Source organism: Populus euphratica, unplaced genomic scaffold, assembly GCF_000495115.2.
Source record: "Populus euphratica unplaced genomic scaffold, PopEup_1.0 scaffold430.1, whole genome shotgun sequence".
Lineage (NCBI taxonomy): Eukaryota > Viridiplantae > Streptophyta > Magnoliopsida > Malpighiales > Salicaceae > Populus > Populus euphratica.
This window is the reverse complement of record NW_011500318.1, coordinates 75,461-93,526: the sequence shown is the minus strand read 5'-3', so window position 1 is coordinate 93,526 and position 18,066 is coordinate 75,461. Positions and strand designations below refer to the sequence as shown.

The 18,066-nt window shown below is 29.3% G+C and overlaps 3 protein-coding genes and 1 long non-coding RNA gene across 5 annotated transcripts; 3 read left to right on the top strand and 1 right to left on the bottom strand.

Annotated features, from left to right (window-relative positions):
* The first annotated feature begins 206 nt into the window (after positions 1-206).
* LOC105113582 (hydroxyproline-rich glycoprotein family protein) lies at positions 207-2,435 on the top strand. Its single transcript, XM_011009809.1, has 3 exons — positions 207-641; positions 753-922; positions 2,397-2,435. The coding sequence occupies exons 1-3, from the start codon at positions 408-410 to the stop codon at positions 2,398-2,400; spliced, it is 408 nt and encodes a 135-aa protein (XP_011008111.1). The 5' UTR covers positions 207-407; the 3' UTR covers positions 2,401-2,435.
* A 2,878-nt stretch (positions 2,436-5,313) lies between these two features.
* On the bottom strand, positions 5,314-6,845 carry LOC105113580 (uncharacterized). The gene is made up of 2 exons (XR_839993.1): positions 6,763-6,845; positions 5,314-5,418 (listed from the first exon to the last, which is right to left on the bottom strand). It is a non-coding gene; the product is annotated as an uncharacterized LOC105113580 (long non-coding RNA).
* Positions 5,336-8,892, top strand: LOC105113581 (uncharacterized). 2 transcript variants are annotated; one of them, XM_011009807.1, is made up of 2 exons: positions 5,336-5,422; positions 6,836-8,892. In XM_011009807.1, the coding sequence occupies exons 1-2, from the start codon at positions 5,416-5,418 to the stop codon at positions 8,674-8,676; spliced, it is 1,848 nt and encodes a 615-aa protein (XP_011008109.1). In that variant the 5' UTR covers positions 5,336-5,415; the 3' UTR covers positions 8,677-8,892. The 2 variants fall into 2 exon arrangements, with proteins under 2 accessions (XP_011008109.1, XP_011008110.1); XM_011009808.1 differs by having other exon boundaries at positions 5,360-5,422; positions 6,941-8,892.
* A 4,783-nt stretch (positions 8,893-13,675) lies between these two features.
* On the top strand, positions 13,676-16,154 carry LOC105113579 (acyl carrier protein 2, mitochondrial-like). Its single transcript, XM_011009806.1, has 2 exons — positions 13,676-13,995; positions 15,678-16,154. Exons 1-2 carry the CDS (start codon positions 13,777-13,779, stop codon positions 15,852-15,854), a joined length of 396 nt encoding a protein of 131 aa, XP_011008108.1. The 5' UTR covers positions 13,676-13,776; the 3' UTR covers positions 15,855-16,154.
* Positions 16,155-18,066: the final 1,912 nt, after the last annotated feature.

Here is an 18,066-nt window from a genome sequence, read left to right as displayed (position 1 = left end):
TTCTACCACCAAAACTTAGTGAAGCCTTTGTTTTTATATTTTTAAAATACTTTAATTTTTTATTTTTTATTTTAAATTAATATATTTATGATATTTTTAGATTATCTTAATGTACTGTGTTAAAAATAATTTTATATAAATAAAATAATAATTATTTATATATATTAAAAAAAAATTATAAAAAATCAAACACCACCTTGCTTTACACGCATTCATCCTCGTCTCCGTCCTTTTAAAATCTTCCCCTCCCCTCCGTCCTCTATCCTCTCATAAACATAATGACCATTCATTAACAATCTCTGTAGTGCTCTCTATCTATCATTTGCTTTTTTTCTTCGACACATGAGAGAAGGAGCTGCTGCATCGCATTCATTCAGGGACTAGTGTGTGCTCGTATTGTTCTATATATGACGAGTCAGGATTTCTCTCCTCCCCACGTGGACGCATCTCGTCCATCCCTCGGATTTCCTCTTGGCGCTGCCTTACTCTTGATAATCATTCTCGGCTTGAGTGGTGTTTTTTCTTGCTGCTATCACTGGGATAAACTAAGATCATTCCGCCGGCGCCGGTCTTCCTCTGAACACCCGGATCCAGGGGCCTATATCGAAACATCACCCTCTAAATCTAAGCTATTCCAAATGGTATCCGAATTCTGTCTCTTCCTTACAAATTACCTAAGCTATTGATGATTGTCTCCTCTCGCGTTACTCACTACCCTTTTTAATCTTTCCTTTATCTTTCTTACTGTTAAGGATTCGAAGCGATACCAGAACCAAGGGATGCCTGTAGTGATGCCTGGAGACGATGTTCCGAAGTTCATAGCGTTACCATGTCCATGTGAGCCCCCACGAGGCTCCGAGAGAGCTGCTATTGAAGTGCAAAAGCCACCCAAGGCGCCGCCGCGGCTACTGCTGCTTGTGTAGTTGTTTGGCATTGAGGCTGTGGCTGAGGTTCACACTCAACCACAGATATTAAATATTAACGTTTGGTTAAGTTAAAAACTGAGTTTTGTTTTGATGGGACCCACTGAAATTGCTGGTGCGACCACAGTTTAACAAAAGTAGAATTTACATGCTTCTGCATCTGTGGATTAGCTGCTCAACTGTTCACGTGAACGGTTGAGAGGTGGAGAGGGGATTATAACAGAAGAAAAAAAATACACCTGCAGTTATTATTAGCTTAACATAATAAAGGAAATAATTAGAAGTAGTATCGCTGTAGTATGAGCCGGAAGCAGCATGAACTAAGGGAAACAAAGCTTGCCTTTGTGTTATTGTACTGGGTTTTTGTTTTAAAAGCCAGACTAATAAAGAAAAGCTCTTTTCTAATTGCTGCTCTACTTCTAACTATGAACGATACTGAAGTCGGAGTTTTTGAGAAACAGGGAGGTGCAGACTTCGCAGTACAGGAAAAACTAGAGAGAAAGACCTGCTTCTCTTCTGCTTCCTAAAACAACGTGATACTAGAACAGAGTAAAGCCAAGCTGCAAGAACAGGATAGCAACAACGAGTCCTGTGGAGGTGCTCAGTTGCAGAAGAGCCACTGTCACAGGCTGAATTAATGCCATGAAAGAGTTCACTGGAAAGGTCTAATGGCTAACGAACAGTGTATAATAAATTAATTCATTGTTTACGTGCACTGTTTATGTAAACAGTTAAAATATCTAATTTTTTACTTTGCACTGCTAACATGTACTGTTTATATAAATAATTTTTAATTGTACATGTACAGTTTATATAAATAATTTATGTACTGTTTATATAAATAATTTTTAATTGTAGTTTATCCAAAACTAAATAATAACGATATATAAATTAAAAAATATTATAATAATATAATATTTACATAATTTAATTAAATTTTTAATTTTATTTTTAATAATATTTTACTAAATTTTATTACATGTTCAAAAAATTATGAATATTATAATTCTTATCAAATAAGTTTTATACATAATAAAATTATAGATAATTTAATGAAACAATAAAAAAATTTATATAATATATTATTTATTTTATGATGTAATAATAATAATTAAATTTATAATATTTAAATTAAAAATCATTAATATTAATTTTTTTTATAACCTTAATTTAAAAAATATTTTTAACTAAATATATAAATTATTTTTTGTTTAACCTCAATTTCAATTATAATTTTAATTATATATATATATATAAATATTAATGCAATTTTAATTAAAAATATTTTTTATTAAATATTTTTTAAATTATAATCACAATTGCTGTCGTGATATCAAATATATTTTAAAAATTACATATAAAAAAAGAAAAAAAAATTAGTTCGTCAAATATATATAAATATCAATGTAACTTTAATTAAAAATATTTTTTATTAAATATTTTTTAAATTATAACCGTGATATCAAATATGTTTTAAAAATTAACTGTTTTATGAAGATACATATAAAAAAATAAAAAAAAATTAATTCATGATGATTAATTATCGTGTTTTTATAAATACTTAAAAGAGCTGGATAGTGTTTAATCAATTTTAAAATTAAAAAAAAATTAATAAATAATATAGCTATCAATACAGCTAGACAACACGACATAGACTCTTACAAGAATAATAATAATAATGTTTGATGATTAATTATCGTGTTTTTATAAATATTTAAAATAGCTGGATAGTGTTTAATCGATTTTAAAATTAAAAAAAATTAATAAATAACATAACAATCAATATAGTTAGACAACACGACATGTGTCATCTCTTATAAGGATTTTCAGTCATATTAAATATTAAAATTTGGATTTCTTGTCCTCATAATACAAATCTTATCTATTTTCATCCAAAAACAAATCATGAAAAATTTTATAAAATCATTTTTAATCTTACAGCTAGACAACACGACATATGTCATCTCTTATAAGGATTTTCAGTCATATTAAATATTAAAATTTGAATTTCTTGTCCTCATAATACAAATTTTATCTATTTTCATCCAAAAAAAAATCATAAAATTTTTTATAAAATCATTTTTAATCTCAAAATACATTCTAATTAATTTTAAATTTCAAATTAAATCAAATCAAAATAGACTTTCTAAATTCTAATCTAATTTTTCTAACATGATTCAAAACAAACATAGTGATACTGAGATTATTTTTTCTTGTGGCTAGAATGTCATGTAATAACCTATTTTTATGTAATTCTATGATAATTAATATACATATTATAATGATTTAAACTAGTAGAGAAAAAATATATCTTATAAGTTAAAACTTCCTTTATTTATCTATATCTTTAATATTTTTTCAAAAACATGAAAATATGTATATTTTTATTAACAATACGGTTCTTAAAAATAATTATAATGACTTGAAAAACAAGTTTCAATTAAAAAAAATTATGTCTTGATAAATTTTTACGTGACTGTGTACAAAAATAAATCAATAATTAATTTGAGAAATAATTATATAAGAAAATCTACAATAAAAATATATAAAATATATATTTTATTTTTATTGAATATTTATTAGAAATATATTTAAAAATAATATTAGGTTTATATATAATTATTTATAAAGTAATTGTTAATATTATCATAAAAAGTTTTAATCTTATTTAAAAAGTATTACGGCTTTAATCTTATTTTATTTAATCTTTAACTGATTTTTTTAAATATCATTGTAATTATTTTATTTTAAAAAATTTATTTTAACATAACATAATAATTAAATAAGAAAGAAAAAAGAAAAAAAAAAGGGTGAAGAGCCAAGAAAATCATGCTTGGGCATTTTATGGCTTGAAAAGGCAGTTCAGCTCGTCTCTGTTTAGAGGGTTAGGCTCGCAGGCGTGACCTTTAAAAATAAAAAGCCTATATGCTCCTGATTTGAGGAGGCTATGCTTGTGCATCTTATCAAAATAAATAAATAAATAAAAATAATAAAAAAATCACAATGCACAACACGTCACATACGCTTGGTAGATGCTGTGTCATCTCTTACAAGAATCTTCAGCCGTCTCTCATGGATGAAAAATTAATTCTAGATTTCTTGGCCCTATAACTTTTCACCTTAAAATATAAATAAATCATTGGAACCTTCAAAAATTCGTATTAAACCTCAAAACAAACTCTAATTAATTTAAAATTTAAAATCAAATCAAAACAAGTTTTCTAGATTCTATATTATCTTTCTAATATAATTTAGAACCCAAAACATTTTTATTGATTCTTCAAAACAAATCTAATGACATTATAATTAATAGTTTTGTGGCTAGAATAACATGAGTAATCTTCAAAATCTATTTTTATTTAATTCTTTGATAATAAAAATAATTATTCATAAAAATAATCATGATTTATATCACGATAAAAAAAAACTCTTTAGTTAAAACTTCATTTTTCTATTTATGTCTATCTTTAATATTTTTTCAAAAAACATGTAGTTCTTATTAACAACATGTTTTTGTTTTAAAAAAAATTATCTTGATTTAAAAAGTAAGTTTGAATAAAAAAATAAAATCATGTTTTGATAATTTTTATGTGATTGTATACGAAAATAAATCAATAATTAATTTGAGAAACAGTTATATAAAATATTTACGGTAAAAAAATAGATATTGTACCCTTATTGAATATTTATTAAAACTATATATATTTTTTAAAACATATTAGGTTTATATATAATTATTTGTAAAGTAATTGTTAATATTATTGTAAAAAGTTTAATTCTTATTTGAAAAGTATGGCATCATTAAGTGATTTTTTAAGTATAATTATTTTATTTAAAGAGATTTTTTTAAAAATACAAAATAATTAAATAAGAAAAAAAAAAAACTCAACGGGCCAAGAAAATCAAACTTGGCGTTCTATGGCTTGAAAAGGCAGTATAGGAGCGCCTAGGCTTCAAAGGCCAAGCTCATATGCCTGGTCTTTAAAAATAAAAAGCTTAAATGCTCATGATTTTGGAAAGCTAGGCGGTGCAACTTGTTAAAATTTTTAATAAGATGATTTAAATATTTTATTTAAAAATTATTTAAATTTCGAATATATTATTTTTATTTTAATTCAACAAATATATGAATGTTTTTATTTTTCTTAAATTAAAATAGCGTGGAGGTACCCAGGTGGGTCCTTACACACCACTAGAGATTTTGGGTAGGAACCCGTAAAACAAAACTTAGCCCAGGTCCATATTATCATCTAATAACCAGGTCCGAAAGCGTTCGAACAGCTTTTGTCGATGCTTCAGAGTTGAGAAAGATCGGGAGTTATGTTTTTCTAGGTTTCTGTCTCAGTCCCAGTTGAGAGTCCCTGAGAGTTGAGAAAGATATCCTTTTTCAACAGACTAGTTTCTTTAATTCAAGGGCCATGGATGGATGCCGGTAGCTGATATATTATTGGGATTTCACCTCTCCTCTGCTTGCTTACGGCAGTAGAAACCCATGGTAGGTTAGTCTTGACTTTATTTATTATTTATTTGTTGTCAATGTCTGTTCCCATGATCTGGTTTTACATCATTTCTCTAATGTGACCTATAGTGCTAGGGAATTTAGTCTAAGTAGGTTCTAAAAAATGGATTGCAATGTGCCACTAATTAGCATCAAGTGGGGAGGTTTGAAACAAGGTAAAGGAATCAGTAGCTATGTTTTTGTTGTATGAACTAGTTTTATGCTTGGCATTTTTTTTTCTCGTATGATCTTTTCTTTTTGCGGGCACACAGCTAAAAATGTTTGAAGATATGGGTTTGTTCTGAAACTCTTCCATCCATTTTTACATGAATGTTTTCGAACAAAACAAGTATTTTCCATAATTGCCAAAATTGAATTCGACTATTTTTTTTTAATGTCCAAGACAATTTAGGGACGTGAATATTCAGCTCCAATTCCCATCCCTTTCTCTGCAAATTTTCTTTTGTTCCTTGCAAGAAAACCATTATTCTTTGAGACTAATCAAAGTATGCCAAAAAAATTTTCTTGTACCCTCTTTTATCACATGGGAGTATTACTGTTGCAATTTGCTTATTATTGGTGGAATGTGCTGGTGAAATTGGTTGACTGTGTTACTAATTTAAGCTCCTTTGAGCAAAGTTTATTTGAATCTGACACGCAAACTTGGGAGAAAATTGAGAAACTGAGAATGGATAAAGAAATTGAACATTTCTGGAGTTTCATCTCCATCATTAGATTTTTGGCCTTTAATGCTGACAATGTTCTCTTTAGTGATACCAATTCCACGGGCCAAGTGTCTGGCTGAGAATGTTTTACTTTTAACTCACTGGCATGACATGATGATTGTAAGTGATTTTTTTTTCTCTACAGAAAATAAGTTATTCTCATTGAAATTTGGCATTGGTTCTCCAAAGAAAAGAACCTTTTTTTTTAGCCTGATGGAATTAAGATGCTTGTGTACTCATTTATGGTTCAAAATTCTTGTTCAGTTTCATTTTCTCTCATTTTTTTGTTACTCTAGATATTATTTACATCTGTATGCACATGCGCACAAACTCACATATATGTATGTATTGATGCCGAGCAAATCAACCACCCCATATGTAGCACAATGAATGAATTGACTTCCCCTTATTTCAAATAAACACGGGGAAAAAATTGTAATTGGCTCCTGATGTTCTATTGTATTAACCTGTTCCTTTCCATTCAATTTTTATTAAATTCCTGATATAGTTATTTGTTTGGAAGTTAGTTATTCCTTTACTGCGTTCATCTGTTTTAATTTCATGAGTTACCTTCTGTTTTATTTCCTTATTCTTGTCTTTCTATTGTCGAATCCATATTTGGTTGGAGGTTTTATGTGCTAGCTGCATTTGAAGAATACAAGTTTGAAACTGGTTATTTTGCGTGTCAGCACGAGGGGAAGCCTATCAAGCAACTAAAGTTGTTTCTCCACATTTTGGTGGATTCATGGCAGACCTTGCTTTAACTGTGCCTGATGCTCCTCTTGCATTGTCAGAACAACCTTTGGTCATTGGACAAGAGTTTCCTAATGTTGAAACTTGCAGAAGAACATTGAAAGATATTGCTATAGCGCTGCATTTTGATCTTCGGATAGTGAAATCAGATCGAAGCCGCTTTATAGCCAAGTGCTCTAAAGAAGGCTGCCCATGGCGTGTCCATGTTGCAAAATGTCCTGGAGTTCCAACCTTTTCAATTAGAACCTTACATGGAGAGCATACTTGTGAAGGAGTTCAAAACCTTCACCATCAGCAAGCTTCAGTAGGTTGGGTTGCTAGGTCTGTAGAAGCACGCATTCGAGACAATCCACAATACAAACCAAAGGAAATACTGGAAGATATCCGTGACCAGCATGGGGTTGCTGTTTCTTATATGCAAGCCTGGCGTGGGAAGGAGCGCAGCATGGCTGCACTTCATGGAACTTTTGAAGAAGGGTTTCGCCTTCTTCCTGCATATTGTGAGCAGATAAGAAAAACCAACCCAGGAAGCATTGCATCTGTTTTTGCTACCGGACAAGAAAATTGTTTTCAACGACTTTTTATCTCCTACCGGGCATCTATTTATGGCTTTGTAAATGCTTGTAGGCCACTTCTGGAACTTGACAGAGCACATCTTAAAGGAAAATACTTGGGTACAATACTTTGTGCTGCAGCTGTTGATGCTGATGATGCATTATTTCCTTTGGCCATTGCTACTGTTGATGTGGAAACTGATGAAAATTGGATGTGGTTTATGTCAGAGTTGCGGAAGCTTCTTGGAGTAAATACAGAAAACATGCCTAGACTTACCATACTGTCTGAAAGGCATAAGGGCATTGTAGAGGCAGTTGAAACACACTTCCCGAGTGCTTTCCATGGATTTTGTCTGCGTTATGTTAGTGAAAACTTCCGTGACACATTTAAGAACACAAAGTTAGTGAATATTTTCTGGAATGCAGTTTATGCCCTCACAGCAGTTGAATTTGAAAGCAAGATCACTGAGATGGTGGAGATTTCACAAGATGTTATACCTTGGTTTCAACACTTCGCTCCCCAGCTTTGGGCTGTTGCATATTTTGAAGGTACACGATATGGTCATTTTATGCTGGGGGTTACAGAATTATTGTATAATTGGGCTCTTGAATGCCATGAGCTCCCAATTGTTCAAATGATGGAGCATATTCGGCATCAGTTGACATCTTGGTTTAGCAATCGTCGTGACATTGGCATGAGCTGGACCTCAATTCTTGTCCCATCTGCTGAGAAACGGATTTTAGAGGCTATTGCAGATGCACATTGCTATCAAGTGCTTCGTGCAAATGAGGTTGAGTTTGAGATTGTGTCGACTGAGCGAACAAATATTGTGGATATTAGGAGTCATGTCTGCTCATGTCATCGTTGGCAGCTCTATGGTTTACCTTGTGCACATGCTGCTGCAGCACTTATTTCCTGTGGGCAAAATGCTCATTTATTTGCTGAACGTTGCTTCACTGTTGCAAGTTACCGGGAGACATACTCAGAGATGATCAACCCTATTCCTGATAAGAGCCTGTGGAGGGAACTGGGTGAGGGAACAGAAGGTGGAGGTGCCAAGGTTGACATTACAATACGCCCACCCAAAACTCGCCGACCACCTGGCAGGCCAAAAAAGAAGGTTCTTCGTGTAGAAAACTTTAAACGCCCAAAGAGGGTGGTTCAATGTGGTCGCTGTCATTTGTTAGGACATTCTCAAAAGAAATGCACAAAGCCAATTTAACTAGGATGTAGCTTCTTACTGTACCTTTCAGTTAATCTGAAAATTGCAACTTAACTAGGTTTGTAAACATGATGTATGTTTTCATTTAATAGCACAATGGCCTAATCCTTTTTGTAATTCACCTTTGTCTTGTGAATATGGAGTTACCATTTTGTCATTTTCAAGCTTTGTTGCTGAGACAAATTTAGTAATAACAAGCACTTGATCGATTCTGAATGTCCTGCGTCTTATCATTTGAAACTCTACAGCAAAATTTCTGAGCATTACGTCTTGTGTGAAGTGTAAACAACAGGTTTGTAGCAAACTGCAATTCATTCCTTTGATGATATATTTTGTTGCTCATGTTTATTGTTTTTTTTATGACAACATGGATGCTACAAGCACATGGAATATCATAGGATAGATAACAACAATTGCTATCAAAGATGTCCCGAATAGGAACTGATATCAACATGAATTTAGGAATGTGGTCAGTGCCTCGTATTTTAACCAAGATTTGTTACTAGAAAGATTAAAACTTTTTTATACTCTCACATCAAATTTTCAAATTCAACCAAAATCCAGTTCATTTGTAATGATGATGAATCTTGAATATTGTTGTCGATGCAGCAAATATCACATGAAAGAATGCAATCAAACCAAACACAAATTATTTAATTGGATGTGAATTTTTATATGAAAGAACATGAAGTTTTTCTAAAGACTATTAAATATAAATAATATCTATTCACTTTCAAATTAAAAAAATACAGCTAAAATTGATCAACCAAGAAACTAGAAGTCTTAATCGACTAAAAGAGTTAAAAGTTATGAGTTCTATTCTAAATAGAAGTTTATAGTAAATTATGCTAGCAAGTATAACAAATTAGTTAGAAAATGTGTGATTTCTATAAAGATGTGTTGATAGAAATACAGATTGTATTAAGATTCAAGCTCTTAATTTGTCATAAATAATTTGTATATAGGTAGGAATTATTATTCATGTAGGATTATAGAAAAAGACCATCCAGTTACTAAAACCAATAGTCAACCTTATATACACAATTTATTTACATATTTCCATGTAATTGGTCCATTATTTATCTTTTATCACAATTTATTGCTTTTTTTTTTCTTTGATTTTGCTTACATCTTTTATCACAATTTATTGCTTTTTTTTTCTTTGATTTTTCTTTGATTTTGCTTTATTTTTTTCTTGCTTTTTTATTCTTTTATCTAGATTTGTTTTCTTACATTACTCTTCTTCTTAACTTGTTAAAATCAAATTTAAAATTCCACGCTTTATTTGATTTGTGAGGCTGTAATAGGTTTTTAATTATAGATTCTTCTTATTGAAAAGAAGAAATCAAGAATTGATGGAGAATTCAACAATTAATCAATAAATTAATACATGAACAATAATTAGATTATCAATCAATTCAATAAATTGACACTTAAAATGGGATAAACTTATTATTTTAACACATAATAATCATGAAAAAGAATTATGGTAAAAAAATCATTATTATCACCAAATAAAAATCAATAAATGTAAACTACAAATATCAATATCATGGTCACGAACAGTTCGAACAGTTTGATTGCCTCTCAATAATACAAGAACTAACTAGAAAGCCTTAATTGAGTTTGTAGATCTTGAATTTAGATATTATTTAACTTGATAAAATACTATGACATAGGTCTAAAACACCAATGAAAAGTCCAAGATTCAATATTATCGTTTGGAAGTTCAAATCTTAACAAAAAAAAAAATCTGAAACTATCATATATCTTAAATATTGTTACGTATTCAATTTATATCTTGAGTTCTACAAGTCCAAATGAATCACTCTTTTTTTTTTTTTAAATATAAGACAAATACCCACAACTTGTATGAATACCATCTATTTAAATTCTAATGTATCAATAATATTTTGTCCAACACGAAATTAATAGTTAGCCATCACAGCAATAGTTAACCACCAAATTAATAGTTCTAAATTTTAGTTTATAAAAGAAGGTATTTTCATATATTTAGGCATCTTGATTTTTAAATAAAAAATATTTTTTTGTATTTTTATAATGTTCAAGTTTTATTTGATGTTATATTCTTATTAATATCTTGTTTATACTTATCATTTTCTTTATTATATTTAGTTAATTTATATCATAACTTTGTTTTTGTCTTAATTTATATTTTTTTCTTCTTTATGTTGAGTTAAGTTTATTTTTATCAAGGTGAAAGGGTTACACTAATATTATAAAAATAAGTATATCACAAACTCAAACTCAATATGAACTTTAATATTTATATTCAAGAAAGGTACTATTAACATATTTTATAATTGTTATTCTACTCATTCTCGATACCCTTCTTGTTAAGTGATGAGTATAGATTCATAGTATACAATCTTTGACACAAAAAATACTTAATTTTTTCATAGCCTACTTTATGGATAATCAACACCTATGCTATGAAAAAAAACTCAATTTGTTATTGACATAAGTTAGTATCATCAATATTTATAAGTGTTGACATTACTCAAATATGATAATTAATATGATAATGTTAGCAACTTAAAATAAGTCATCAATGATAAATGATCCATTTGGAACCTTATTTATGTATAATTTTCAATTGAGTAATAAAAAGAATTTAAAGTATATTTATTTTAAATACAATTAGTGAATCCTCTAAACTTAATAATTATTTTATCTATGTTTAATCTTTATATTAATATCACTTCTCAAGGTTCTTTCAACTTTGTTTCTTTTATTATTCATGGTTTTATATAATTAACCTTTATATGAATCGATCCTAATTTTGTCAAATTATTTATTACTTAGATAAACTTATACTTGAAAAAAGACATCAATCATTTGATCGTATAACTTGTCTAGGCTTTTGGGCTGTTGGCTTCTTTTTTGTGTTTTTTCTTCTAAATTTATTGAATACCCTTCCTTTTTTATTTGTCAAATATGATAATTAATATGATAATGTTATCAACTTAAAATAAGTCATCAATGACAGATGATCCATTTGGAACCTCATTTATATAATTTTCAATTGAGTAATAAAAAGAATTTAAAGTATATTTATTTTAAATACAATTAGTGAATCCTCTAAACTTAATAATTATTTTATCTATGTTTAATCTTTATATTAATATCACTTCTCAAGGTTCTTTCAACTTTGTTTCTTTTATTATTCATGGTTTTATATAATTAACCTTTATATGAATCGATCCTAGTTTTGTCAGATTATTTATTATTTTGATAAACTTATACTTGAAAAAAGACATCGATCATTTGATCGTATAACTTGTCCAGGCTTTTGGGCTGTTGGCTTTTTTTTTGTGTTTTTTCTTCTAAATTTACTGAATACCCTTCCTTCTTTTTTATTGAATACCCTTCCTTTTTTATTTGTTTTTCCTTTACATTAGATTTATTTTTTATTTAAATTTTAAGTAATATCACCTCTTTTATTTATAAAAAATTGTTTAGTTCATCTTTTTTCTATTTTTATTTTCTAATATTTCTAATAGACTATTGATATTTATCTTTTATTTTTTTATATAAATAAATTGTATTGGAATGATGTATTTACAAAAATAAATTTTATTTATTCATGGAAAAATAACAATTATGAAGATAAAATAAATAAAACATCAAAATTAAAAAGAAAAATTGGGGTTAAATGTTTTTATATGTATCCTTCTTTAACTTTTAGTAGAGAAATTAGCTTTTTATTTTAGTGTTTAATTAGAATTAAAAGCTCTTTTATTTTTTAATTTATTTTGTTAAGCATAAACAACACACTTATATATTTTAATTTAAAATATATTTAAAAATACATTCATAATATTAATATATTCTTTTATTACGTTAGAAATGAACTCAACTAAGTTACTTACGAGCTATCAAAACCAAGAGTGTGACTAAGAAAGCCACCTTAATGGAAAACTTCTTGTAACTTATGGCATGGTTAATTACTGAGAAATATGTATGGTGTATACTTGTTATTAACCCTCGAGATGCCGTGGAGTAATTTTCGAAATCAACTTTTAGTTAGTTCTTTTACAATTAAAATAGATGTTTGTACGAAATACTATGATTTATTTATTTTTAAAACTATTTTATTAAATTACTTATTATTTTTTTATTCATGTACTTTTATTAGTAGTATGTTTTTTGAATTAAAAGTGAAGAAATTAAAGCACTTAAAAAAAACTAATAATTTTAAATAAGCAGTAAAAAATTGTTACTCTTTAATCTACATTATATTTTCTTATTAATGCATTTTGTTTTACTAAAAATATTTTTTTTATCAGAAGCTTTGTTTTTTCTATAAAAAGACTTATTATCATCTAAAAAAAAGTATTAATTAAAAAATTAAAAATAATATCTTATTTTTTACATAAAATTATAGGGAAACAATTAATCTAAGGAAAATTAAAAAAAATAAATAAAATTTCTTATTAAATATTTCTAATCACTTTTTTTTTTAATTTGCATCTTAAGTTCATATTAGTATTTAACAAAATGATAGATAACATTAAAAAAAATGCTATAATCTTAGCAAAATAAAATGATATTTAATGAAATAATATTTTCAATATAACCTTAATTATTTTATTTAAAATTAAAAAAAAATATAAAAGCTCAAACACATATTAGGCCTGCAAAGCGATACTCACACACTAATTTTTTTTTTTTAATAGGAAAGATAAAGCATGATCTATTTTTTATTTAAAAATTAAACAAATAATATAATGTGATGACATGTAACTTATTGTGGTAAATAATATATAATCTACTAGTAAAGATTCTAGTTATTAATCGTGATCAGAAAATTAGGATCCAATTTTTTTAATTTAAAAATTTATTTTCAATTATTTTTAAACAAAAAAACACTCAATGCAACTCAATAATTTTATTTTTAATCTTAAAAAACTCTTAAATAGATAATCCCTGAAAAAACAGTTATCTTCCGAGATATACGACACCGTAAGAAGGCAGCCGATTGAGATATTTGCTTATTTGATTGGAGAGGCGAGAGCGTGTGTGTGAGAGAACTGAAGAAGAAATTTGTAGTGGTGAATAGAATAGTAAAGGAGTAAAATGGCGGCGAGAGGAGCTTTGCTTAAGTACCTAAGAGTGAAGGTACAGGCCATGCCAACCACACGAAACCCGAACAACAACAGCCTCGTCGGTCTCTCCTTCAATTCCATATGCCGCCGTTTCTCCGAGGAAGTTAGAGGCACCTTTCTTGACAAATCCGAGGTCTCCGATCGAGTTGTCAATGTTGTCAAGAACTTCCAGAAAGTCGATCCTTCCAAGGTAAATAATGTTATTAAATATTTATCAGATTTAATACCAGCTACTTTTTTTTAAAATAATAGATTCGATGTGTTGGTGCTTCATTTTTTTTATTCTTTTGGGTTTAGGGCTATGATTGGAAGGTGAAAGTGAAATGGGTACTAATATGCTTTCAATTGCAATAGAAATGAACAAGTGTAAACTAAATGGGTTTAGGGTTATGATTTTCGGACCGTTCAAGTCCTTAATCCAATATTTTTCAGAAGCCAAACAAAAGGGCAGTTTGATTTATTTGTGTTGTGACTTGTAAGACTCGCTGTTGTGCTGTCTTGATTTTATGGTTCATTGCAAAGTCGACAATCTGATGCGAATATGCCGTAGAGCTCTGTGGTCTGTATTCGCTACGGAAGAGCAAAAGCTTCATGGAGAAACTATAAGCTTCATTAAAATGGTGTTGGAAGATTAGTACATCTTGATTGTCCAAGACAGATATAGTGCTTTTATTCTTATGTGAATGTTTATTTTATTACTCGTTTAATCCTTGAGTTAATCAAGGCAATCAATGCTGACTTGAGCTGAATTTTGGCACTCTATATTAAATGCATGTTTAGGTTTGACCTACTTTTCTGCATTGAGGTAGTAGGGTCTTCTGATCTTTAATCTTCAAAATTATGTGATAATAAGTTTTTTTCAACCAGTCTGTTGTCAAGAAGAAAATTGATCTGCAAATATCACATAAAGAATATTAGCCCAAAACGAAGGAGTACAATGTTGAATCACTACTTGCCACTGGTCCTCACCTTTAAGTTTTTTTTTTTTTTTTTTTGCACAATGATGTGGGTCTGTCCTTGCTCTATTTGCCACTTTTTTTATTATCAAAATCGCTAGTAGTAGTCTCCTACATGAATGGTGGTGCAGCTGGTCATAATCACTCAGTCTCAGCCATAATGATGTTCTTAGAATCAAAGTGTTGATACCTTGAAAATTCCTGATTTATCAATGGGTTCCAGCTTATAGATTGGGTTCTTGCACCAAATGATCTCTGGTCTGAGATTTAGATTGCATTATTTTCTACATCATCATTGTCAGCGATGATGTTGCTATGTTAAAAGTTTTGATGGCATAGCAATTTCTCATGTTAATTCATTACATCTAGAACTTTGTTTTTTGAATGATGTGGTGAATCTTTATAGAATGTTTGATGCCCTAGAATTTGCTAAGTTAGTTTGTAGTAATGCATGAAGGTTGCATGTCTAATTTAGGAATTTAAGTTATGTTGGAGACTCTATCCAGATATTTTTCTGCACAAACATGGGCTCACTGTTTTGATTTCCTATCCTTAGCTATTTCACCCCATTTCCACTGGGGTGTTAGGTTGGTGAATTTTGTTGCCAGGATAAATGAGTTTTTGGCATGGTTTTTTTTATTGCTTTGTTGTAGAGGCGTCATTCATATTCGTAATTATTTGACCCCCTTTTCCTTATGGTGGAATACGGCACTGAGATTTGAATAAGAAATGTAAGGGCTATTCTGAGCACATAGTATTTTCCCACATTTCTTCCTAAAGAATCTCACTTGTAATTTCTCATTGGATACGTGCTTTCATTGCCACAAAGGGAGGGGGGCTAAAGAACTTGTAGATTCATAACACCATCTTCTATGTGGATCTGAATTTGGTTGTTATTTATTTTTAACTTTTGTAGGTTACACCAAATGCCCATTTCCAGAATGATCTTGGGTTAGATAGTTTAGACACTGTTGAGATTGTGATGGCCCTTGAAGAAGAGTTTCAGTTTGAGATCCCAGATAATGAAGCAGACAAGATCAATTCCATCAGTCTTGCCATTGACTTCATATCGTCACACCCTCAAGCGAAGTAGGGTACAATGTGAGCCCTATCGTCTTTATTTTTTTTTCATTTTGCTACAGTGATTAGCTGCTGGATTAAACATCATATTTTGGTACCTACTTTTCCTTGTTCGAGTTGCTTTATCTTTCCTCAATTCTGGTTGAAGAGGATTGTTTCAGAATGTGACTGGCATGCTTCCTCTTCTAGTGGAAGGGACTTGTAGTTGTACGATCCAGCGAATCAAACTAATGGTTGACACTAGTTGTTCATGTCTATCTGATATCTTGAATAAAAATTTCTGGAGGTCATTACCCATCTAGGTGCTTGGACATTCCTGATTAAATGCCCCCTACGATGGAGAAAATGTGTATCTCGGTATTTCGGGGCAACTAAATGTTCAATTCTTATTTTTCTTATTTTTCAAGGTTTAGGTTTCAGGTTTTGCCCATCAAGGATACCTGCGAACTAGACCAATATAGAAAGAAGTAAAGTTACACTGGAAAACGTAAACCAAAATAATTCAAAAAAACAGTAATGTAATGATTCATTGGGTTCCTTATTCATCTGGAATGATCTCTTCTACTTGGAGAAGAGAGTTTTTTGAACTTCAATTACCTTAAAAGAAATTAGGCTGTCGGTTTTTGTGAGGCTCGAGAAGGAACTATTTTTTTTTTTTTGAAAGAGGAAGCTAGCTTCTTAGAGTATCTCACCAGGAAGCTAAAAGAATAGGTAAAAGGAAAATGTTATACTTTTAGTTTTTTTGTATGTTTCTGTCCGCTTCAACTGGTTAGCTAAATTGATAGCTAAAATAGCTATTGAACACAGTAAATATTATTTTTATATTTCTCTGTAATAGAAGGTAAATGTAAATAACAATATTGGCTATTGTTTTTTTTTTTGTTGATTTATATTCGTTGGTCAATATTTTTATTTTATATCCGTTGGCTAATATTAATTTTTTTCATTTCAGAACAAATAGAATGAAAAAAACAACATTTAAACAAAACAGAAAGAAAATAACTTACTTGCAAATTTCACTCTTTTCTCTAATTTAAAAAAAAAAGAATCAATTGTTTTCCAATTAATTAATAACATTGATTGTATTAATTAGCTAAAATTAAAAGATATGTTTGTTTAAAATATTTTTATTTTGCATTTCTTGATTTTTATTTCTTTATGATTTTATGTTTTTTATATGAGTTAAGGAAGATAATTTTTATTTATATTGTTATCTTTGACAAAATTAAAAGAAAGTAATGATGATAGCTGATATTAATAAAGACATGGAGTAATATATTTTAAATTTATTTTTGATTGCTTATTTTAATTTGAGGTCAATTATATTTTGTCTTGTTAAAAATACAACTAAACTAAGTGATTAGATTAATGTTAGAACTATTAGAAGGCAATTCTTATTATTAATTCAGGAAATTATAAAATTACTAGACATTGAATTTGATCTTTCCTTACCTCTTTTTATATGATTTTAACTTGAGTTTTTTTTTTTTTTTTAATATAGATGGATTCAAATTTTCTAAGTTCTTTTACCAACTTTTTTATAAGCGAGTCAGAAGATATTCTCTCTCAACCAAGTGATTCTAATCAATTAATTAATGACTTAACATACTCGAATTTAAATGTTTACATAATAAAAAAATCACAAAGTAAAAACGTATCACTAGAAGAAGATTGTTTAGTTGTTTCTAGATAGGGGTATTCACGGTCCGGTCTGGTTTGATTTTAACTTAAAAATTCAACCAAATCGAAAAATAGTATTCTTTATCAATATGACCCGCACCGAGTCGAGAACCGATTCAGACTGAATTAATTGAGCGGTTCGAGTCGGTTTTTTAGTATTAAAAACCAGAAAAATCGAAAACCAATTAAATAGGCTTTTTTTTTTACTACTGTCGTTATATCAAAGCCCTTTAATTTCTTTATTTCACAATGAACCAAAGATCAAAGAGATGTTTAGATCTACAAATGCATGTGGAGCCATTATAACCACCAAAAAAGGTGCAATCCCTATTCTTCCAACACTAATAAAGTCCACAAACACAAATTTCTATTACTTTCCACTTAATAGAAAAGGACTCCATTCAGATGAAAGGATCTAGATCGAGCTTGAAAAACTAAAACCGGTTCTTGATGTATGGGTTGTTGTCGGTGGTTGACACGACTAAAAGATTGATGTCTTCTCCCAAGTGCAGGAGTGTCGAAGTAATAAATAACCCAGCAAGACC